Genomic DNA, 16972 nt, shown 5'->3' with positions numbered 1-16972 from the left:
CTCTCTTTCCATGTGTATATGTCTGTCTGTCTGTCTGTCTGTCTCTTTCCATGTGTATATGTCTGTCTGTCTGTCTGTCTGTCTGTCTATTTCCATGTGTATTTGTCTGTCTGTCTGTCTGTCTGTCTGTCTGTCTGTCTGTCTGTCTGTCTGTCTGTCTGTCTGTCTGTCTGTCTGTCTGTCTGTCTGTCTGTCTGTCTGTCTCTTTCCGTGTATATGTCTGTCGGTCTGTCTGTCTGTCGATCTGTTTGTCTGTCTGTCTCTTTCCATGTGTATATGTCTGTCTGTCTGTTGGTCTCTTTCCGTGTCTGTCTGTCTGTCTTTTTCTCATTGTTTGTCTGTCTATCTCTTTCTGTGTGTGTCTGTGTTTTTGTGTGTGTGTGTGTCTGTCTGTCTCTTTTTCATTATATGTGTCTGTTTATCTGTGTCTCTGTCTGTCTGTCTCTTTCTGTGTGTGTTTGTGTTTTTGTGTGTCTGTCTGTCTGTCTCTTTTTCATTGTGCGTGTGTCTGTCTGTCTTCCTGTGTAATTGTGAAAAAAATATTTTTTTTCATTGTGTGTGTCTGTCTGTCTGTCTGACTGACTCTCTTTCTGGGTGTGTCTGTGTTTTTTCTGTCTGTCTGTCTGTCTGTCTGTCTGTCTGTTTGTCTGTCTCTTTCCTTGTGTATATGTCTGTCGGTCTGTCTGTCTGTCTGTCTGTCTATCTGTATGTTTCTTTCTTTCTGTCTGTCTTTGTGTGTGTGTGTGTGTGTGTGTGTGTGTGTGTGTGTGTGTGTGTGTGTGTGTTTGTCCTAGATATTGTGTTTGTCAGTCTATCATGTGAATGCGTCTTCTCTCATCTGCATGTTGTTAAACAGGATCGATTTACACGCGAATCACTTCACATTTTCACACGAGTCAATCATGCTAAATCCGTGTGTTGTCTCCTGCTCTGAAAAACATCTGCATTACGTGCACGTTAACATCTGACCTCTAAACATCAGCTGACAATATGCGATAAACATGACCTCACACAGATCAGCTGTATTGTCTCAGGATCAGTGATTTCACCCAGGCTTGTGTGTGTGTGTGTCTCATCAACACAAAAGTTGTCTTACATTCAGGAGTCGAGCGGCTAAATCCACTACACTCTCTCTGAGAAATAGATGGATGAAAGGAAAGCAGGAATAAATAATTATTTTGTCATGCATGTCGGCCAGCGTGCCGCTGTCTGCTGAAACAGAGGGAAAAATGAGCCTGAGACTGCTTGTGTAGTCATTTGTGTGTGTGGTTGTGTGATGAATTATGTATGATGGTCTGAAGAGATCTTGGCCTGTTGCCGGTCTGTAAACTGGATAAATGAATGAAGTAAAACTCTAGGATGCGTCTGTGTCATATGTGAGGATCTTTCCCATTGACATTAAGTATTTCTCAGACCGGTGAGCGAAGACTCTTAGTGTAGTTTAATAAAATAGGCTTGATCTGTACCCGAGACAAACACATACTGTACAGCATCAAACTCAAAGACATTTGTCTCTTTTGCTATTGCATGGCAGCATATTTTTATCTCATATCTGTATATTTGTGGCCGCATTCTGAGAGATCTCCCACCGGTCCCGTCATTAATCCATCCTCTCTCTTTCTTTCTCCGCTCGCTGATAACGGACACCATGGAAATGTCAAGCATATTTTATTGACATTCCTATGAGCATGAAGAGGTTTCGGAGCGAGCGGTAATTTGGCGCGCATGTCCTTGGCATTTTTTACCTAGAGTTTATGACAAGCCTTTATGTTGATGGATTTTTGTTGTTTCATTTTTTAAAACGTCGTGCACAAAGAAACGAAAGGCTTTTCAGAGGTTGCAGACAGACATTTAAGGGAAGTGTATTTTAAAGCCGTTGAGCGTGTGTACAACAAATACAGCATTGCTTGCTGCGGATTTGGATGACTGCTCGATCTTTATTTGACCTTTGTGTATTTGTCAATATGTGTGTTCCAGGATGGCCATTCAAGTGGATAAGTTTGACTTTGACAGCATGCCGGTGGCGGACCACGATGCATTGCACCAGGGGACCGTACGCCAACAGGAAGAGAAAAAGCAGGAGGTTCAGGGAGGTCTTATCAGCAGCACACTGGACATTCACTGGACTATCATATCCTTTACTGTACAAATCTAAAGTTTCAATAAATTAATAAAAAAGCTATTTTAGTCTATGTGATGCAGTTAAAGGGATTGTTCACCCAAAAGTGAAAATTCTGTCATCATTTTCTCATCCAAATGTTGTTTCTAACCTGTAAGAATTACAAAAAAAAAAAATTCTGATGAACACAAAAGGAGATATTTTGATAAATGATGGTAAGCACACCGCTGATTTTAACCATTGACTTCCATAGTAGGAAAAACAAATATGATGGAATTTAATAGGTACCGTCAACTCTGTGCTTATCATTATTTATCAAAATATCTTCTTTATCAATTATCACAATGGTTTCATGATATTTCTTTTCCTACTATGGAAGTTAATGGTTATGACAGATGTGTGCTTACCATCATTTATCAAAATATCTTCTTAATAATTTATCACAATTCTTCCAAAATATTTGTTTTACTATTATGGAAGTTAATAGCTACAATCAACTGTGTGCTTATCATCATTTAGCAAAAGATCTTCATTGTTTATCTCAATTCTTCCAAAAAAAATTTTTCCTACTATGGAAGTCAATGGTTAGAGCAGCTGTGTGCTTACCATCATTTATCAAAATATCTTCATCGTTTATCTCAATACTTCCATGGTATTTGTTTTCCTACTATGGAAGTCAATGGTTAGAGCAGCTATGTGCTTACCATCATTTATCAAAATATCTTCATTGTTTATCTCAATACTTCCATGGTATTTGTTTTCCTACTATGGAAGTCAATAGTTACAATCAACTGTTTGCTTATCATCATTTAGCAAAATATCTTCATCGTTTATCTTAATTCTTCCAAAATTTTTATTTTCCTACTATGGAAGTCAATGGTTAGAGCAGCTGTGTGCTTACCATTATTTTTTTAAAATATCTTCTTCATCATTTATCATAATACTTCAACTATATTTGTTTTCCTACTATGGAAGTCAATGGTTAGACCAGCTGTGTGCTTTCCATCATTTATCAAAATATCTTCATCGTTTATCTCAATACTTCCATGGTATTTGTTTTCCTACTATGGAAGTCAATGGTTAGAGCAGCTATGTGCTTACCATCATTTATCAAAATATCTTCATCGTTTATCTCAATACTTCCATGGTATTTGTTTTCCTACTATGAAAGTCAATGGTTAGAGCAGCTATGTGCTTACCATCATTTATCAAAATATCTTTATCGTTTATCTCAATACTTCCATGGTATTTGTTTTCCTACTATGAAAGTCAATGGTTATAGCAGCTGTGTGCTTACCATAATTTTTCAAAATATCTTCTTCATCATTTATCATAATAATTCAACAATATTTGTTTTCCTACTATGGAAGTCAATGGTTAGAGCAGCTGTGTGCTTACCATCATTTATCAAAATATCTTCATCGTTTATCTCAATACTTTCATGGTATTTGTTTTCCTACTATGGAAGTCAATGGTTAGAGCAGCTATGTGCTTACCATCATTTATCAAAATATCTTCATCGTTTATCTCAATACTTCCATGGTATTTGTTTTCCTACTATGAAAGTCAATGGTTATAGCAGCTGTGTGCTTACCATAATTTTTCAAAATATCTTCTTCATCATTTATCATAATAATTCAACAATATTTGTTTTCCTACTATGGAAGTAAATGGTTAGAGCAGCTGTGTGCTTACCATCATTTATCAAAATATCTTCATCGTTTATCTCAATACTTCCATGGTATTTGTTTTCCTACTATGGAAGTCAATGGTTAGAGCAGCTGTGTGTTTACCATCATTTATCAAAATATCTTCATCGTTTATCTCAATACTTCCATGGTATTTGTTTTCCTACTATGGAAGTCAATGGTTAGAGCAGCTATGTGCTTACCATCATTTATCAAAATATCTTCTTTCATTAGAAAAAAGAAATTCATACAGGTTTAGAACAACATGAGGGTAAGAAAATTATGACATCATTTTTATTTTTGGGTAAACTATTCCTTTAACCATGGTAAAATCACGGTAAAACATGAACTCTTTAAAAGTAAAAAGTAACTTTCTCTATAAATAATTACAAATTGTAATTACAGTGTTACATTAAATTACATTTATATAAAAAGTAATGTCATTGATTAATCAGATGCTCATTTTGGGGAACATCTTGTCGCATTAATATGTAAGCAATAATGTGCTGCAAACAATATCAGCTGCGATAACAATCTGCTGGCTGTACATTATCTTACTTATTACATAACTACTTGACACATGAGTAAATATATAGACACAAAATATTGCTTTAAAATATTAGTTATTAGTTAATATTATATTGGCTCATTTGTAAGATACGCAAACCTTCTGCCATGGAAAGGTGTTTTCTATAGCAGAGGTCCCCAACCACCATGTCGCGACCCAATACCGGGCCGTGGACAAGTTGACACCAGGTCACAAGAACGCTCTTGAAAAAATGGTATAATAGCTACATAATAGCTTTTTTGAGAGTTTTGCCCTTTAAGAGCCGTTTCTACTTTACCAGCCCCCCCCCCCCCCTCTCTCTCTCTCTCTCTCTCTCTGTCTCTCTCTCTCTCTCTCTCTCTCTCTCTCTCTCTCTCTCAGCGCATCTGCAATCACATAGCATTGCTGTCATTTCTGAGTTTGATGCTAAGCATACTTCTAAATCACAATCAATCAAAAAATTGCATATATGGCTTCATGAATCATTTGCATGTACCCCACAAATCATGTCAATAGACCTTTTGCGAGTCGACGTCACAGTTACGTCACGCGCGCATGTGGTGGCAGAAAAACAGTGGAAATGAATGAGACACGAGTGAAACGAACAATATATCTCACTAGAAAATGTTTTGTTGTGCTGTTGAGTGTCAGAATAGGAATGCCAAAATAGATGACCTTCATTTTTATAGTATACCGTCGTCAAAGACACCATTTGAAGATAAACGTAGGTGTTTGTGGTTGCAATAAGCCCTCAACCGGACAGACTGGAGTGATGAAATCATCTGAAAATCTTTTAATCATTTGAACAGAAAATAATTAGAGAAGATATCCGGTGTTCTGTCGAAGTCTGATCCCTCTATGTGTTTCTTATAGCGTTTTCATCACGTTACGTTTATAATTTATTTAGAAAGATTAAAGATTTGAATTAGTTCATAATATCAATAATATTACCATTTATTAAAGTTTTCGTATTTTTTCCGTTTTCTATTACTTCTTTTTACCTTATATCTTAGTCTGTCTTCTTCCTGCTTGTTCTAAATTATGATGTTTACTAATAAATATATAAACATAGCGCACACACACACACACACACACACACACACACACGATGTAAAGTGTAAATAATATATAAACAGGCCTATACAAATTAATTTGTACGTAAACATAATAGTTTTAGAACAAACACGTAGGCTATAAATATAAGGAAGAAAACAGGAAAATGATGAAATGTTTAATAAATGATATTATACAGAATACATGATAGTATTGCTCTTAATGTATAAGTACTTAAGCGATTCATACTGTAAAAATAATTGATTTACCCATAAAGAACAAAACATATACAATACATACATGCACGCAATTAGTAGCCAAGCCATTTAAACTTTTAATTTATTTAAAAAATAAACATAACTTGGTGAAAACGTTATAAGAAACATTACACTTAAGAGAAATATAGGGAAAACAGACCTCTACAGAACACCGGATCCATAAAAATCACAGTTTAACGCTAAAGCACTTCACACAGCTATTGAGAAGCATTCAAGGAATATTCCATTTTCTTAAAAGAAAAATCCAGATAATTTACTCACCACCATGTCATCCAAAATGTTGATGTCTTTCTTTGTTCAGTCGAGAAGAAATTATGTTTTTTGAGGAAAACATTGCAGGATTTTTCTCATTTTAATGGACACCAACACTTAACACTTAACTCAACACATACAGTTTTTTTCAACGGAGTTTCAAAGGACTATAAACAATCCCAAACGAGGCATTAGGGTCTTATCTAGCAAAACGATTGTAATTTTTGACAATAAAAATAACAAATATACACTTTTAAAGCACAACTTCTCGTTTAGATCCGGTCCAGCGCGACCTAACGTAAATGCGTAGTGACGTAGGGAGGTCACGTGTTACATATATAAAACGCACATTTGCGGACGATTGGAAACAATAAACTGACACAAAACATTAATTAGTATCAGTTGACATACAACAACGTAGGAACGGTCCTCTTTCAACACACTTGTAAACACTGGGGCGGAGTTTCGCGTTCGTCCTCTGTGACCTCTTGACGTCATGACGTATTGCGTGGGGTCACGCTGACGCATCACGACCGGATCTAGACGAGAAGTTGTGACGAGTATTTGTTATTTTTATTGTCAAAAATGACAATTGTTTTGCTAGATAAGACCCTTGTGCCTCGTTTGGGATTGTTTGTGGTCCTTTGAAACTCCGTTGAAAAAAACTGTTAAGTGTTGAGTTAAGTATTAATTGTTGGTGTCTATTAAAGTCCATTAAAATAAGAAAAATCCTGCAATGTTTTCCTCAAAAAACATAATTTCTTCTCAACTAAACAAAGAAAGACATCAACATTTTGGATGACATGGTGATGAGTAAATTATCTGGATTTTTCTTTTAAGAAAATGGAATATTCCTTTCACTTTCTGCCACCAGTTGGGCTCCGCCCACAAAAAAACCATCATCTCTGTTTGCAAACACGCAAAAGGTCTATACATGAAAAGGATCAACTCTTTGACATCGCAAATGACTGAAAAGTATCACCCCTGCAAGCTTCTGGAAAACAAATACAGAATTAGACAGCGATAGCGGCACCATTATGAAAATAACAGTAACCATAGTTTAACTGGTACACTTTAAAGGGGACATACCATGAAAATCGAAACATCTTTTCATGTTTAAGTGCTATCATTTGGTCCCCAGTGCTTCTATCAACAAGAAAATGTGAAAAACAACAACCCAGTAACTTAGTTCTCTGCAAGCACGTGAAAAATTAGGTAATTGAAATTTGGCTCCCCTTGTGATGTCAGAATAAACAAATAATAATAAATTATCTCTATAGTATTTTGAGCTAAAACTTCATATATGTACTCTATTTTACATCTAAAAAAAGTTTTGTGAAATGTCTTCTTTACACAAAGTTATAAACGTAGTATTGGGAGGAACCTAAAAATTCAGTCCTGTGTCAATTATCAAGCATATAAAAGCATATAAGCAGCAGTCTGGAATGATGTTTCCTTGCTTGGTGGCATTTTTTCCAGCATCCCTTCTTTACTGCTCATTTTTTCCCCTTTGTGCAGTTCTCTTACTTGAACTTGGCCTCAGGTTTGAGTTGCCTTTGAGGACAGCAAGCCAAGTGTGTTTACCATTAATTATTAGGCTGAATAGGCAGACTAACTCGTCAAACAATGAAAGTAAAAAAATATGGTTTTACACTTCTACTAAAATAAAGCTGTTATTAACTTTCCTTATGGATGGTTTTTTAATCTTTACTTCCTTTTAAAACTATACATTTCGCAAAGAAAGATTTTCAGCACTAACAACCACTAAAATAAGTGATGGAGCAGGTATTTGCAACACACACCCTCTCTCTCACACACACACACACACGAAAAAAATTCAAGCCGAAACCGGTCCGTGATGTAAAAAAGGTTTGGGACCCCATAGAGGCATTAAGCCAAGATGTGAAGTTCTGTATTGGTAAAGTTGACTCGCAGTACTCAGACGAGGTTGTCTTATCCGTTCAGGTGGTTGTTATCTGTGAATAATAATCCTCGGAATGTCGGCCAATCAGAATCAAGCATTCCAAAGCGCCGTGTAATGTAGTAAGAAGAACTTTTGTTTATATCCAACTTTTTTCATTCAAAATTATTCTTTATTATTCGAAATTAATCTCTATTTGAAGTTGATTCACTCTTAGTATATCTTGATTTTCATACAATGAGATTCCAGTATGGAGAGGAGTAAAGCGGGAGTGTTTGTGTGTACTGTATGTGTATGTATGTGTTGTGATCGTCAAACAGCATCTGTGTCCGGCAGCTGGACCGTACTGGACGAGATGCATTTCCAGTGATCCTGATACACTGACATATGGTTCAAGCTTGTGATGTGTGTGTGTGTGTGTTTGTGTGAGCCTGAGGCAGTGTGTGTTGTAATCATGCCCAGGACACTGTGTTCTAGTCTGTTTTTCTACAGTCACCTTCACACAGGTGTATCATGGTTTGAGAAGCGGATTATTTTTTGTGCTTTGTTTTTTACTGAATATTAGGGCTGCAACTATTAATTGGAAATAGTCTATAATGTTCGCTAATTAAAGTAGCTAGAAATAGTTTGGTCTGTGACGTCACTTGTCTACCACCCTATTGCCCCATACAGCACACAGCATTGGGCTGTAAGAACAATTGACAGGACTATGGCGGAGATGTTTGTTAATATAAGTGACATTCGCTGCGTCCGAAATCGCATACTGGGACAGTAGGTACTAAATTAGATGAAGTACCTACTCATCGAGTGTTAAAACAGTAGGTACTATATAGCATAAATATGGATAGTGTGAATTAATTTGTACATAACATCAGCCCTGTTAATGCGCCTCTGTTTTGGATGTAGCTGCATTTCATCTGTAATTTATTGAGAAACATATCAAGCATAATCGCACAATTTATCGTCCCAGCCCTACAAGAAGTTAGTCGTTAACTGAAATAATGTTAACTCATTCCCCACCAGCCTTTTTTAAAAAAGTTGCCTGCCAGCATTTTGTGCTTTTCACAAAAGTTTCATGAAATGCCTTCCAGGAAAATGTTCTTCTATAAATATATAAACATACAAATAAATCAAATGAAAAAACAGACCCTCTGCTTTCAAACAAAACAAAACGATAAAAAAGTTTCATCCTAACTTCATGTGTACTCTTTTTATGACCTCTTAAATATGGGTAAGTTTCTACAAAATTTGGAGCAAAAAGCTGAAAATATTGCATTTTTGTTATTATTTTGTTATTACAGGGATTTTGTTAGAGATCAGATTTAGAATGATTATTAAAACATACACAGAGTTTAAAATTAGTTTTTGCTTCAGGCTTTTATAAATTGGTTAAGAGGCCATCTAGTGGATAACAACGGAATTACAGATTACCGTAAAAACTCGTCAGGAAAGCGTCATTGGCAGGGAAATGTTTTCTCTTAACTCATTCGCCGCCAGCCTTTTTGAGAAAAGTTGTCCACTCACATTTTTGTGATTTTAACAAAAGTTTCACAAAATTCCTTGCAGGAACAAACAAAACAAACAAACAAACAAAACGGGAAAAAAAAAACGTTTCATTATATATTTACTTTTTCCACTTAATTTTACCACTGAAATATGGATATTTCTCTTCAAAAATACAACATTTTGAGCAGATAAAATAAATCATTAAATCTTTTTAACTTCCGTTTTTGATAAATTCGGTTTGGCGCCATCTAGTGGATAAAATTACACTTTCACTTTGAAATTCGTCCAGAAAGGCATATTTATCAGTTAAATATTAACTCATAATTGATGAGATAACTCGTCAATGGCTGGAAAGAGTTAAACAAGCTCAATTTAACCACAAGGGACAGCTGTTATGTTATAAAATATGTATTTGCATTTAAATAGAGCCACGTTACCGCTTTCAGACATTTTTGAATAAAAAACGCCTCTCCTTCTTCTTCTTCGTTGGATAACACCGGTCCCGGTGGATCACGGGATTCGCCTACTTTTCGCCTACTGTTTTTCGAAAACTATGAATTTCGGACATACTACTCGCCTCACATACTGCAATTTACCTACTATAGACGGTTTCATCGGATGCACGATACGCGTCTGGTCCAAACTTTACTTCCGGTTTCAGTTTTTTTAATGGTGTGACCATTTGCTAAACTGAACTCATCGAAAAAAACAAATATTTTGGTTTCCTAGGTAATCTACGTGTTGTTTTTTTTGCTTGTTATATAAAAAACTATGTTTAAAGTAGTTTGTTGTTATTTATTCTAAGTTTACCGGAAGTTACGTGTTGACCACGAAAGCCGCTTGTTTATGTTGTTACTGCTGAATCCGTCTATATAGTATGAAAGTAGGTGGTTTCGGATGCAGCATTTGTCTTTGTTTGTATAAAATATTAAAAATTATTATTAAATACTCGATTAGTTGTATAAAAATATATATATATATATGCACCTGGAATCTGGTCGAGAGGTGCTCCAGGAGTGCATCAAAATGTTAGAAGTCGTTGCTTATAGACAAATTTGTACTTTTGTCATTTTCTGTGTGATTTTAAATGGATTCAGGCATGTTAAAATAGTACTAAATTGTGTTAGTACAACCTTCTTATTGCTCTGCTGAAAGCTTTATCATATTATGCAACATAATAAATGTAGATGCTAGCGGTGGGATGTATTTATAGCCTGTAAAGTGACAGGTGTTCCAATTCTGCTGAAACCTGCATATAACAGATGGCTTAATTTGGCAGTTTTGCTGTACTTTAATTGGTTTTCTGTGTTAAAGTAGCTATTGTTTCTGCACATGTTTTGTTTTTGCCATTCTCCATTTGGGACGGCCCAGTCACCCACTAAATATAGCTCAACGTTTCTGCTCCTGAACCACAAATTGCATGATTTTGGTCGCCGTACATTTCACCAAGAACACGAGGTTACTCTCCGATTTCTCCTGCACTCGTTCAGAGGTGTTGATCATCTCCTGTTAGTTCCAGGAGTGTGAAACCCTGATATCACTTCTGTCTGATCTGCACATCTCTGCTGCATCACTCCTTTATTTTAAAACCGTCCAAACGCCTCCGTAATTACTACTGCTTGTTCTTTTCAACAGATGCATACCGATGCGGAGGCTGAATTTAGACGTACAAGATAATACACATGTAAAATAATAAATAAAGAAGATAACGTGCCATAATATGTGTGCGTTTTGGTGACGTGAAGTCCACAGAGGAACATGGGCGTGATTGGTGAAAGCAGAGAGAGATGGAAGAGTATCAGATGAGTCTGTAATGCCCCAGGGGAGAAATTCACAGTTAGCCTGTGGGTCAAATACGCCATCATGGCAGTCAACCAACCGTAGAAACACACTGGAGATAAATGCTGTATATAAATAAATAATAAAGTGTTCCTGTAGCTAGAAAAAGGCACAAGACGGTTGTGGATTTTATTCCTAGGGAACACACATATACTGCTAATAATGGATATGGTAACCTATACCCCAAATGTGACTCGTGCATTTAACCAAAAATATTTCATATTACCAAGATGCGTCACTGGTATTGATATGTTGCCACGGTCAGTATGGTTGCTCTAGTCCCGCCTTCCAGTTAAAAGAGCCAATCGTCAACCGTTAAAGAATGCCACCTTTGAGGGGCTTTGTGCATGTGCAGTTTCTGACAATTCTTGATCTGGAGGCGTTGAAATTATGGTGTGGCAGTGATGCGACTTCCTTAAAAAGATTTTGATTTAACCCAATCCAGTGAGTAGTGAACAAGCACTTTGCAAGTCGTAAACACACACACGCTCGGGGAGCAACTGCGGTTAAGGTGCCTTGGTCAATGGCACAACACCCGCAACCCCATATGTCAAAAAATATATATTTTTAAATATATTGCTAAATATACAAAAAGGCCAAAAATATATTTGCTGAAATATATTTTGGAATATGTTTGCAAAAATATATTTTTCATTGATTTATTTTTTGGCCATTTTTTCATATTTTGAAATATATTAAAAAAATTAAAAGCTTTAAAAATTAGGGCTGGGTATCGATTCAGATGTTCCAGATCAATTCAATTTCGATTCACAAGCTATCAAATCGATTCGATTCTCGATTAAATTTTCGATTCCGATTCTCTGATCGGTTTTTATTAGTGCTGGGCAAAGATTAATCGCGATTAATCGCATACAAAATAAAAGTGATTTTTGGCATAATATATGAGTATGTGCTGTGTGTAATTATTATGTATAAATAAATACACACACATTCATGTATGTATTTAAGAAACATTTACATGTTTATATATATTTATTTTTATATATTCTATATTAAAAATAAATTTTAAAAAAATTATATATAAGTAAAACAATTCTGAAATGAATATATGAATGTGTGTGTGGTTAAATATACACAATAATTAGACACAGTACAAGCACATATATTATGTAAAAAATCACTTTTATTTTGTATGCGATTAATCGTGATTAATCTTTGCCCAGCACTAGTTTTTATATTCGATTCTCGATTCAACTCAATTAATATAGATTTAATACAAATTCTATATTAATAAAAAATAACAGTGAACAGAAGTTTACACGTGGGTAATAAATAAAAAGAAATTAAAAGCCACAACACTAACGTTGTCGTCTTGCTTGCGAAATCTAAAATACTTCAATACCTCTTACTTTTTATGTGAAGGTGGCATCAACGTTGATGAAGCACCTGAAACCACCATTTGAAGCACTGACAGGCTCGCCTCTCGCTCCGTTGTAACATCACGCAAGGCAAAAAAGAGGGTGACATCTAGTGAAGAAGATTAGTAATTTGATTAACGTTAATCTTACATTCAATGTTAGCAGAAAAATTTGGAAAAAAATCGATTCTGCTCTTTGAAAATCGATTCTGAATTGACCACGTTTTAAAAAACGATTAATCGAAAAATCAATTTTTTTGCCCAGCCCTATAAAAAATATATTTAGCCCTACATATATTTCAATCCGAGGAAATATAAAATATATTCACGTCGCAATTTTAAATAGTTTAAAATTAAATGTATATTTTTACTTTAAAAATGAGCTTCATAAAATTAACTTATTTAGCATATATTTCAAATATATTTTGGCAAAGAATACATTTTTGCCATATGGGATGTAAAATTAGAAATTGAAATACATTTTTAAATATATGTTCATATATGAAGGTTAAAACTAAATATATTTCCAAATTCAAAAATATATATTTAATTGAGCTTTACTTTCTACAAAATGTATTTAGCATATATTTAAAATATATTTTTGGCCAGAGAAATTAATTTTTTTTGCTGTATGGGACCTGCCGACCATGAGACCTTTGGGTTACAAGCCCTCTCTCTTAGGCTACGACCGCCCCAGGTTGTAAGTAGGGCTGTGAAAAATTATTGATACAGTTAACTATTGCGATATTTCGATCTCTACTAACGGTATTTTTACAAACCCATCAAAACCTCCCTGCCGCTGCTGTAGTTGTCGCTTTCCAGTTGTCTGTCATATACAGCCATTCGGCCAATGTCTCAGAAGTTAGCGGGAGGGAGAAAATGGCACAACATTTAAAAACACCTGCAGCTTTCAAAGTCAACGTGTTTTAAAAAAAAGTTTTTTTTAAAAAAGTCAGCTCTATTTTTTACATTTTTGATATATAAAAAAAGAAAAAACTATTGCAATGTATTGTAACATGCAACGTATTGTATCGTACCGCGACAAATTGGAACACGGCCATGTATCGTGATATATACCGTACAGTACCGTATCGTGAGGCCCTTGCCAATACCCAGCCCTAGTTGTAAGTCACTTTGCGAAAAGGGTCTGCCAAATGCATGAAAATTTAAAATGAAATCACAGTTTGGTTATTTACTGAGCCGACAGCCGGGACAAATTTAGGTAGGAGCAACCACATTTACATGAGATGTGGAAGATGTGTGCTGAACCAGACTGAAGGACTTCTTAGTAACTCAGTGATGTTTTGGCACATCACAAAAACAGATTTTGATCCACCAGATTTTGTGTTCTTTTCTAGAAATGTTTGTATAGCAAAGTTACGAAGGCATTGTTTTTTTCGTTTGCTTTGAAATAGGGTCAGATAAAATCTGGATTTACATTTTTTCTCTCTTCTGCTTCACATCGCAGTGTGTAGATAGTTGAAGTGCTCTCAGGCATGAAGGGCTTCAGCTCTTCTGCTTCATTCACTGCTGTTATGTAATGACACAAGTCACTCTAAAGTTCAGCTATCAAACCAAACACACACACACACACACACACACACACACACACACACACTTAATTTAATGGATAAAGCAGGTTGGCATTATTTTTGCGAATGCAGAGAGTTGAGGTTTCTAGTATGCTGTATAATCAGTGGTTTATTTTGGAGCATCATTTAGTAAAGTATAAACTTGAATTGTTCTCAGTCAAACTTTCTCTTTCTCCCTTTTTTAATTTGCATAAGTTGTGAGATGTTTTCCTTAACTCATCGTTCACTCATCATTACAGCGTCAGGGTGAGGCCAGTGTGGAGGGCATCCTAAATCAACTCATACTGGAGCACCTGCAGCTCGCACCTCTACAGTGGGGTAAGTGTCACCTCTTTACTCCTCTTCTCTTCGAGATTCAAAAGAGCTTGGCTTTGGTAGGGTCTTTACTTTGCCATCGTAAGTAAAACATAAAGGGCCAGATTTACTAACGGCTTGCGCCAGTGCAAACCATCATTTTGGCATTAAAGGCAGGGTGCATGATCTCTGAAAGCCAATGTTGACATTTGAAATCACATAAACAAACACGCCCCTACCCCAATAGAATCTGGACCTTCTTTTGGTAGACCCGCACCAAACATACGCAACCCAGGCAACGATGTCGGTTAAGAGACACGCCCCTTACTGCTGATTGGCTACAAGTGTGTTTTAGTACTCGGCCTGATTTCCTTTTCCAAAGTGGTTTTCAAAAATCATGCACACTGCCATTAAGTAACCACTGTCAGGATTTACTAAAGACGCACTGTGGATAATTAGCGCTGAAAATGTCACGTTACTCGCTCTAGATTTCTTGCGGGATTTAACTTTGTGCATGCAAATTTTTTGCTCAAGCTGAATATTTTTCACATTTGAGGCGAATAGTGTGTGTTTTCGCGGCAAAGGCGCCACCCATATTGCATCATTCGCTTCGCCCCACTTGAGGACGTGTCTAATTGTGTCTTTGCATTGACTTTGTATGTAATCTACTCGCGCAAAACTCGCGTCTGGTGTGAACCCACATTAAAAGGAATAGTCCATTTTCTTAAAAGAAAAATCCAGATAATTTACTCACCACCATGTCATCCAAAATGTTGATGTCTGTCTTTGTTCAGTCGAGAAGAAATTTTTTTTGTTGTTGAGGAAAACGTTGCAGGATTTTTCTCATTTTAATGGACTTTAATAGACACCAACAATTAATACTTAACACTTAACAGTTTTTTTCAACGGAGTTTCAAAGTTCTACAAACGATCCCAAACGAGGCAGTAGGGTCTTATCTAGCGAAACGATTGTCATTTTTGACAAGAAAAATAAAAAAATGCACTTTTAAACCACAACTTTTCGTCTAGGTCGGTCCAGCGCGACCTAACGGAAATGCGTAGTGACGTAGGGAGGTCACGTGTTACATATAAAACGCACATTTGCGGACCATTTTATACAATAAACTGACACAAAGACATTAATTAGTATCATTCCACATACAGCAACGTCGGAACGGTCCTCTTTCAACACACTTGTAAACACTGGGGCGGAGTTTTGCGTTCGTCCTCTGTGACCTTTTGACGTCATGACGTATTGCGTGAGGTCACGCTGACGCTTTCAGGACCGGATCTAGATGAGAAATTGTGGTTTAAAAGTGTATATTTATTATTTTTATTGTCAAAAATGACAATCGTTTTGCTAGATAAGACCCTAATGCCTCGTTTGGGATCGCTTAGAGTCCTTTGAAACTCCGTTGAAAAAAACTGTTAAGTGTTGAGTTAAGTATTAATACTTTCCTCAAAAAAAGTAATTTATTCTCGACTGAACAAAGAAAGACATCAACATTTTGGATGACATGGTGGTGAGTAAATTATCTGGATTTTTCTTTTAAGAAAATGGAATATTCCTTTAAGAGTTTCCCTTTTAGATGCAAAATTTATGGGAGGAGATTATTTAAATGATTTAACGCAACGTGATTTACTAATGTTTGCGCATGTGATATGATTGGTATTTGCGGCATTATTTAACGCCGAAAAAGCATGTCTTAAATCATTTTGCTCTTGAAATGGCTGCAATTGTTGCTGACAGAAATCAGAGAGTGCATGGTACAAAGATTTTTTTTACGCATAAGTTTTTTTTTTTTTTTGAATGCCGTTTTGTATTTATTTTTTTATATTTTTTGCCAAGCCATGTTATTTTTATTTGCTGGGGAAAGTAAAAAAGTCGTCACTAGGAGAAGTCACACAATATCAAGTGTTTCAAATGTTCTGAGGAGCATCAGCTCTGCTTATTTGCGACCCTGAACTAATTTGCGCTGCTCTTAGTAGATAGCGTTGGTCATTATGGAAATCAGCTGTTGCGCCTGTGTTATTTATTTTGCGGCTTTTTAGCAAATAACTCGCATATATGACCACTCCCATCTGCGCTTTTTGGAATTGCACTCTCACACTAAGTAAATCTGGCCCTAAATATACATATTCATAAACAATTAAACATAAAAAAATAAAGGTACCTGTATGAAAGTATTTATATGCAGTTTAAGTCCATAATATAAGATAATTAAGTACAGAATGATGTCATTCTCTACATTGTTATACATTTTGGTTATTTTCTGCCTTTTTAAAGGCAGGACTTGATGTACTTTGCAGCCATGTTTGAATTTGTTGAGCTTTCTCCCATTTTATGGTAGTTTGTCCTTTTGTTGAATCGGAAGTCGTTGTGGTGGTTTGAGAATTGGGTGAATAATGTTTCCCTAATTTGTGTTTAATTTGGTCATGAATCACGAGGTTAAAAACTGCAGTACTGTTTTTACTTCACCTTCTCTTCTCCTTCTCACTTTCTAA

General features: G+C 35.8%; 1 protein-coding gene across 4 annotated transcripts in view; it reads left to right on the top strand.

Annotated features, from left to right (window-relative positions):
• trappc9 (trafficking protein particle complex subunit 9) overlaps positions 1-16972 on the top strand; it is a 310708-nt gene that overhangs the window by 197104 nt on the left and 96632 nt on the right. For all 4 annotated transcript variants that reach the window (XM_055219336.2, XM_055219335.2, XM_055219333.2 and 1 more), the window contains 2 exons: positions 1978-2131; positions 14401-14491. In XM_055219336.2, coding sequence (XP_055075311.2) covers positions 1978-2131; positions 14401-14491 — 245 coding nt within the window. The remainder of the gene's footprint in view (positions 1-1977; positions 2132-14400; positions 14492-16972) is intronic.

Source organism: Misgurnus anguillicaudatus, chromosome 20 (assembly GCF_027580225.2).
Source record: "Misgurnus anguillicaudatus chromosome 20, ASM2758022v2, whole genome shotgun sequence".
Taxonomy (NCBI): Eukaryota; Metazoa; Chordata; class Actinopteri; order Cypriniformes; family Cobitidae; genus Misgurnus; species Misgurnus anguillicaudatus.
The sequence above is the reverse complement of the archived record's forward strand: the minus strand, read 5'-3'. Positions and strand labels throughout refer to the sequence as shown.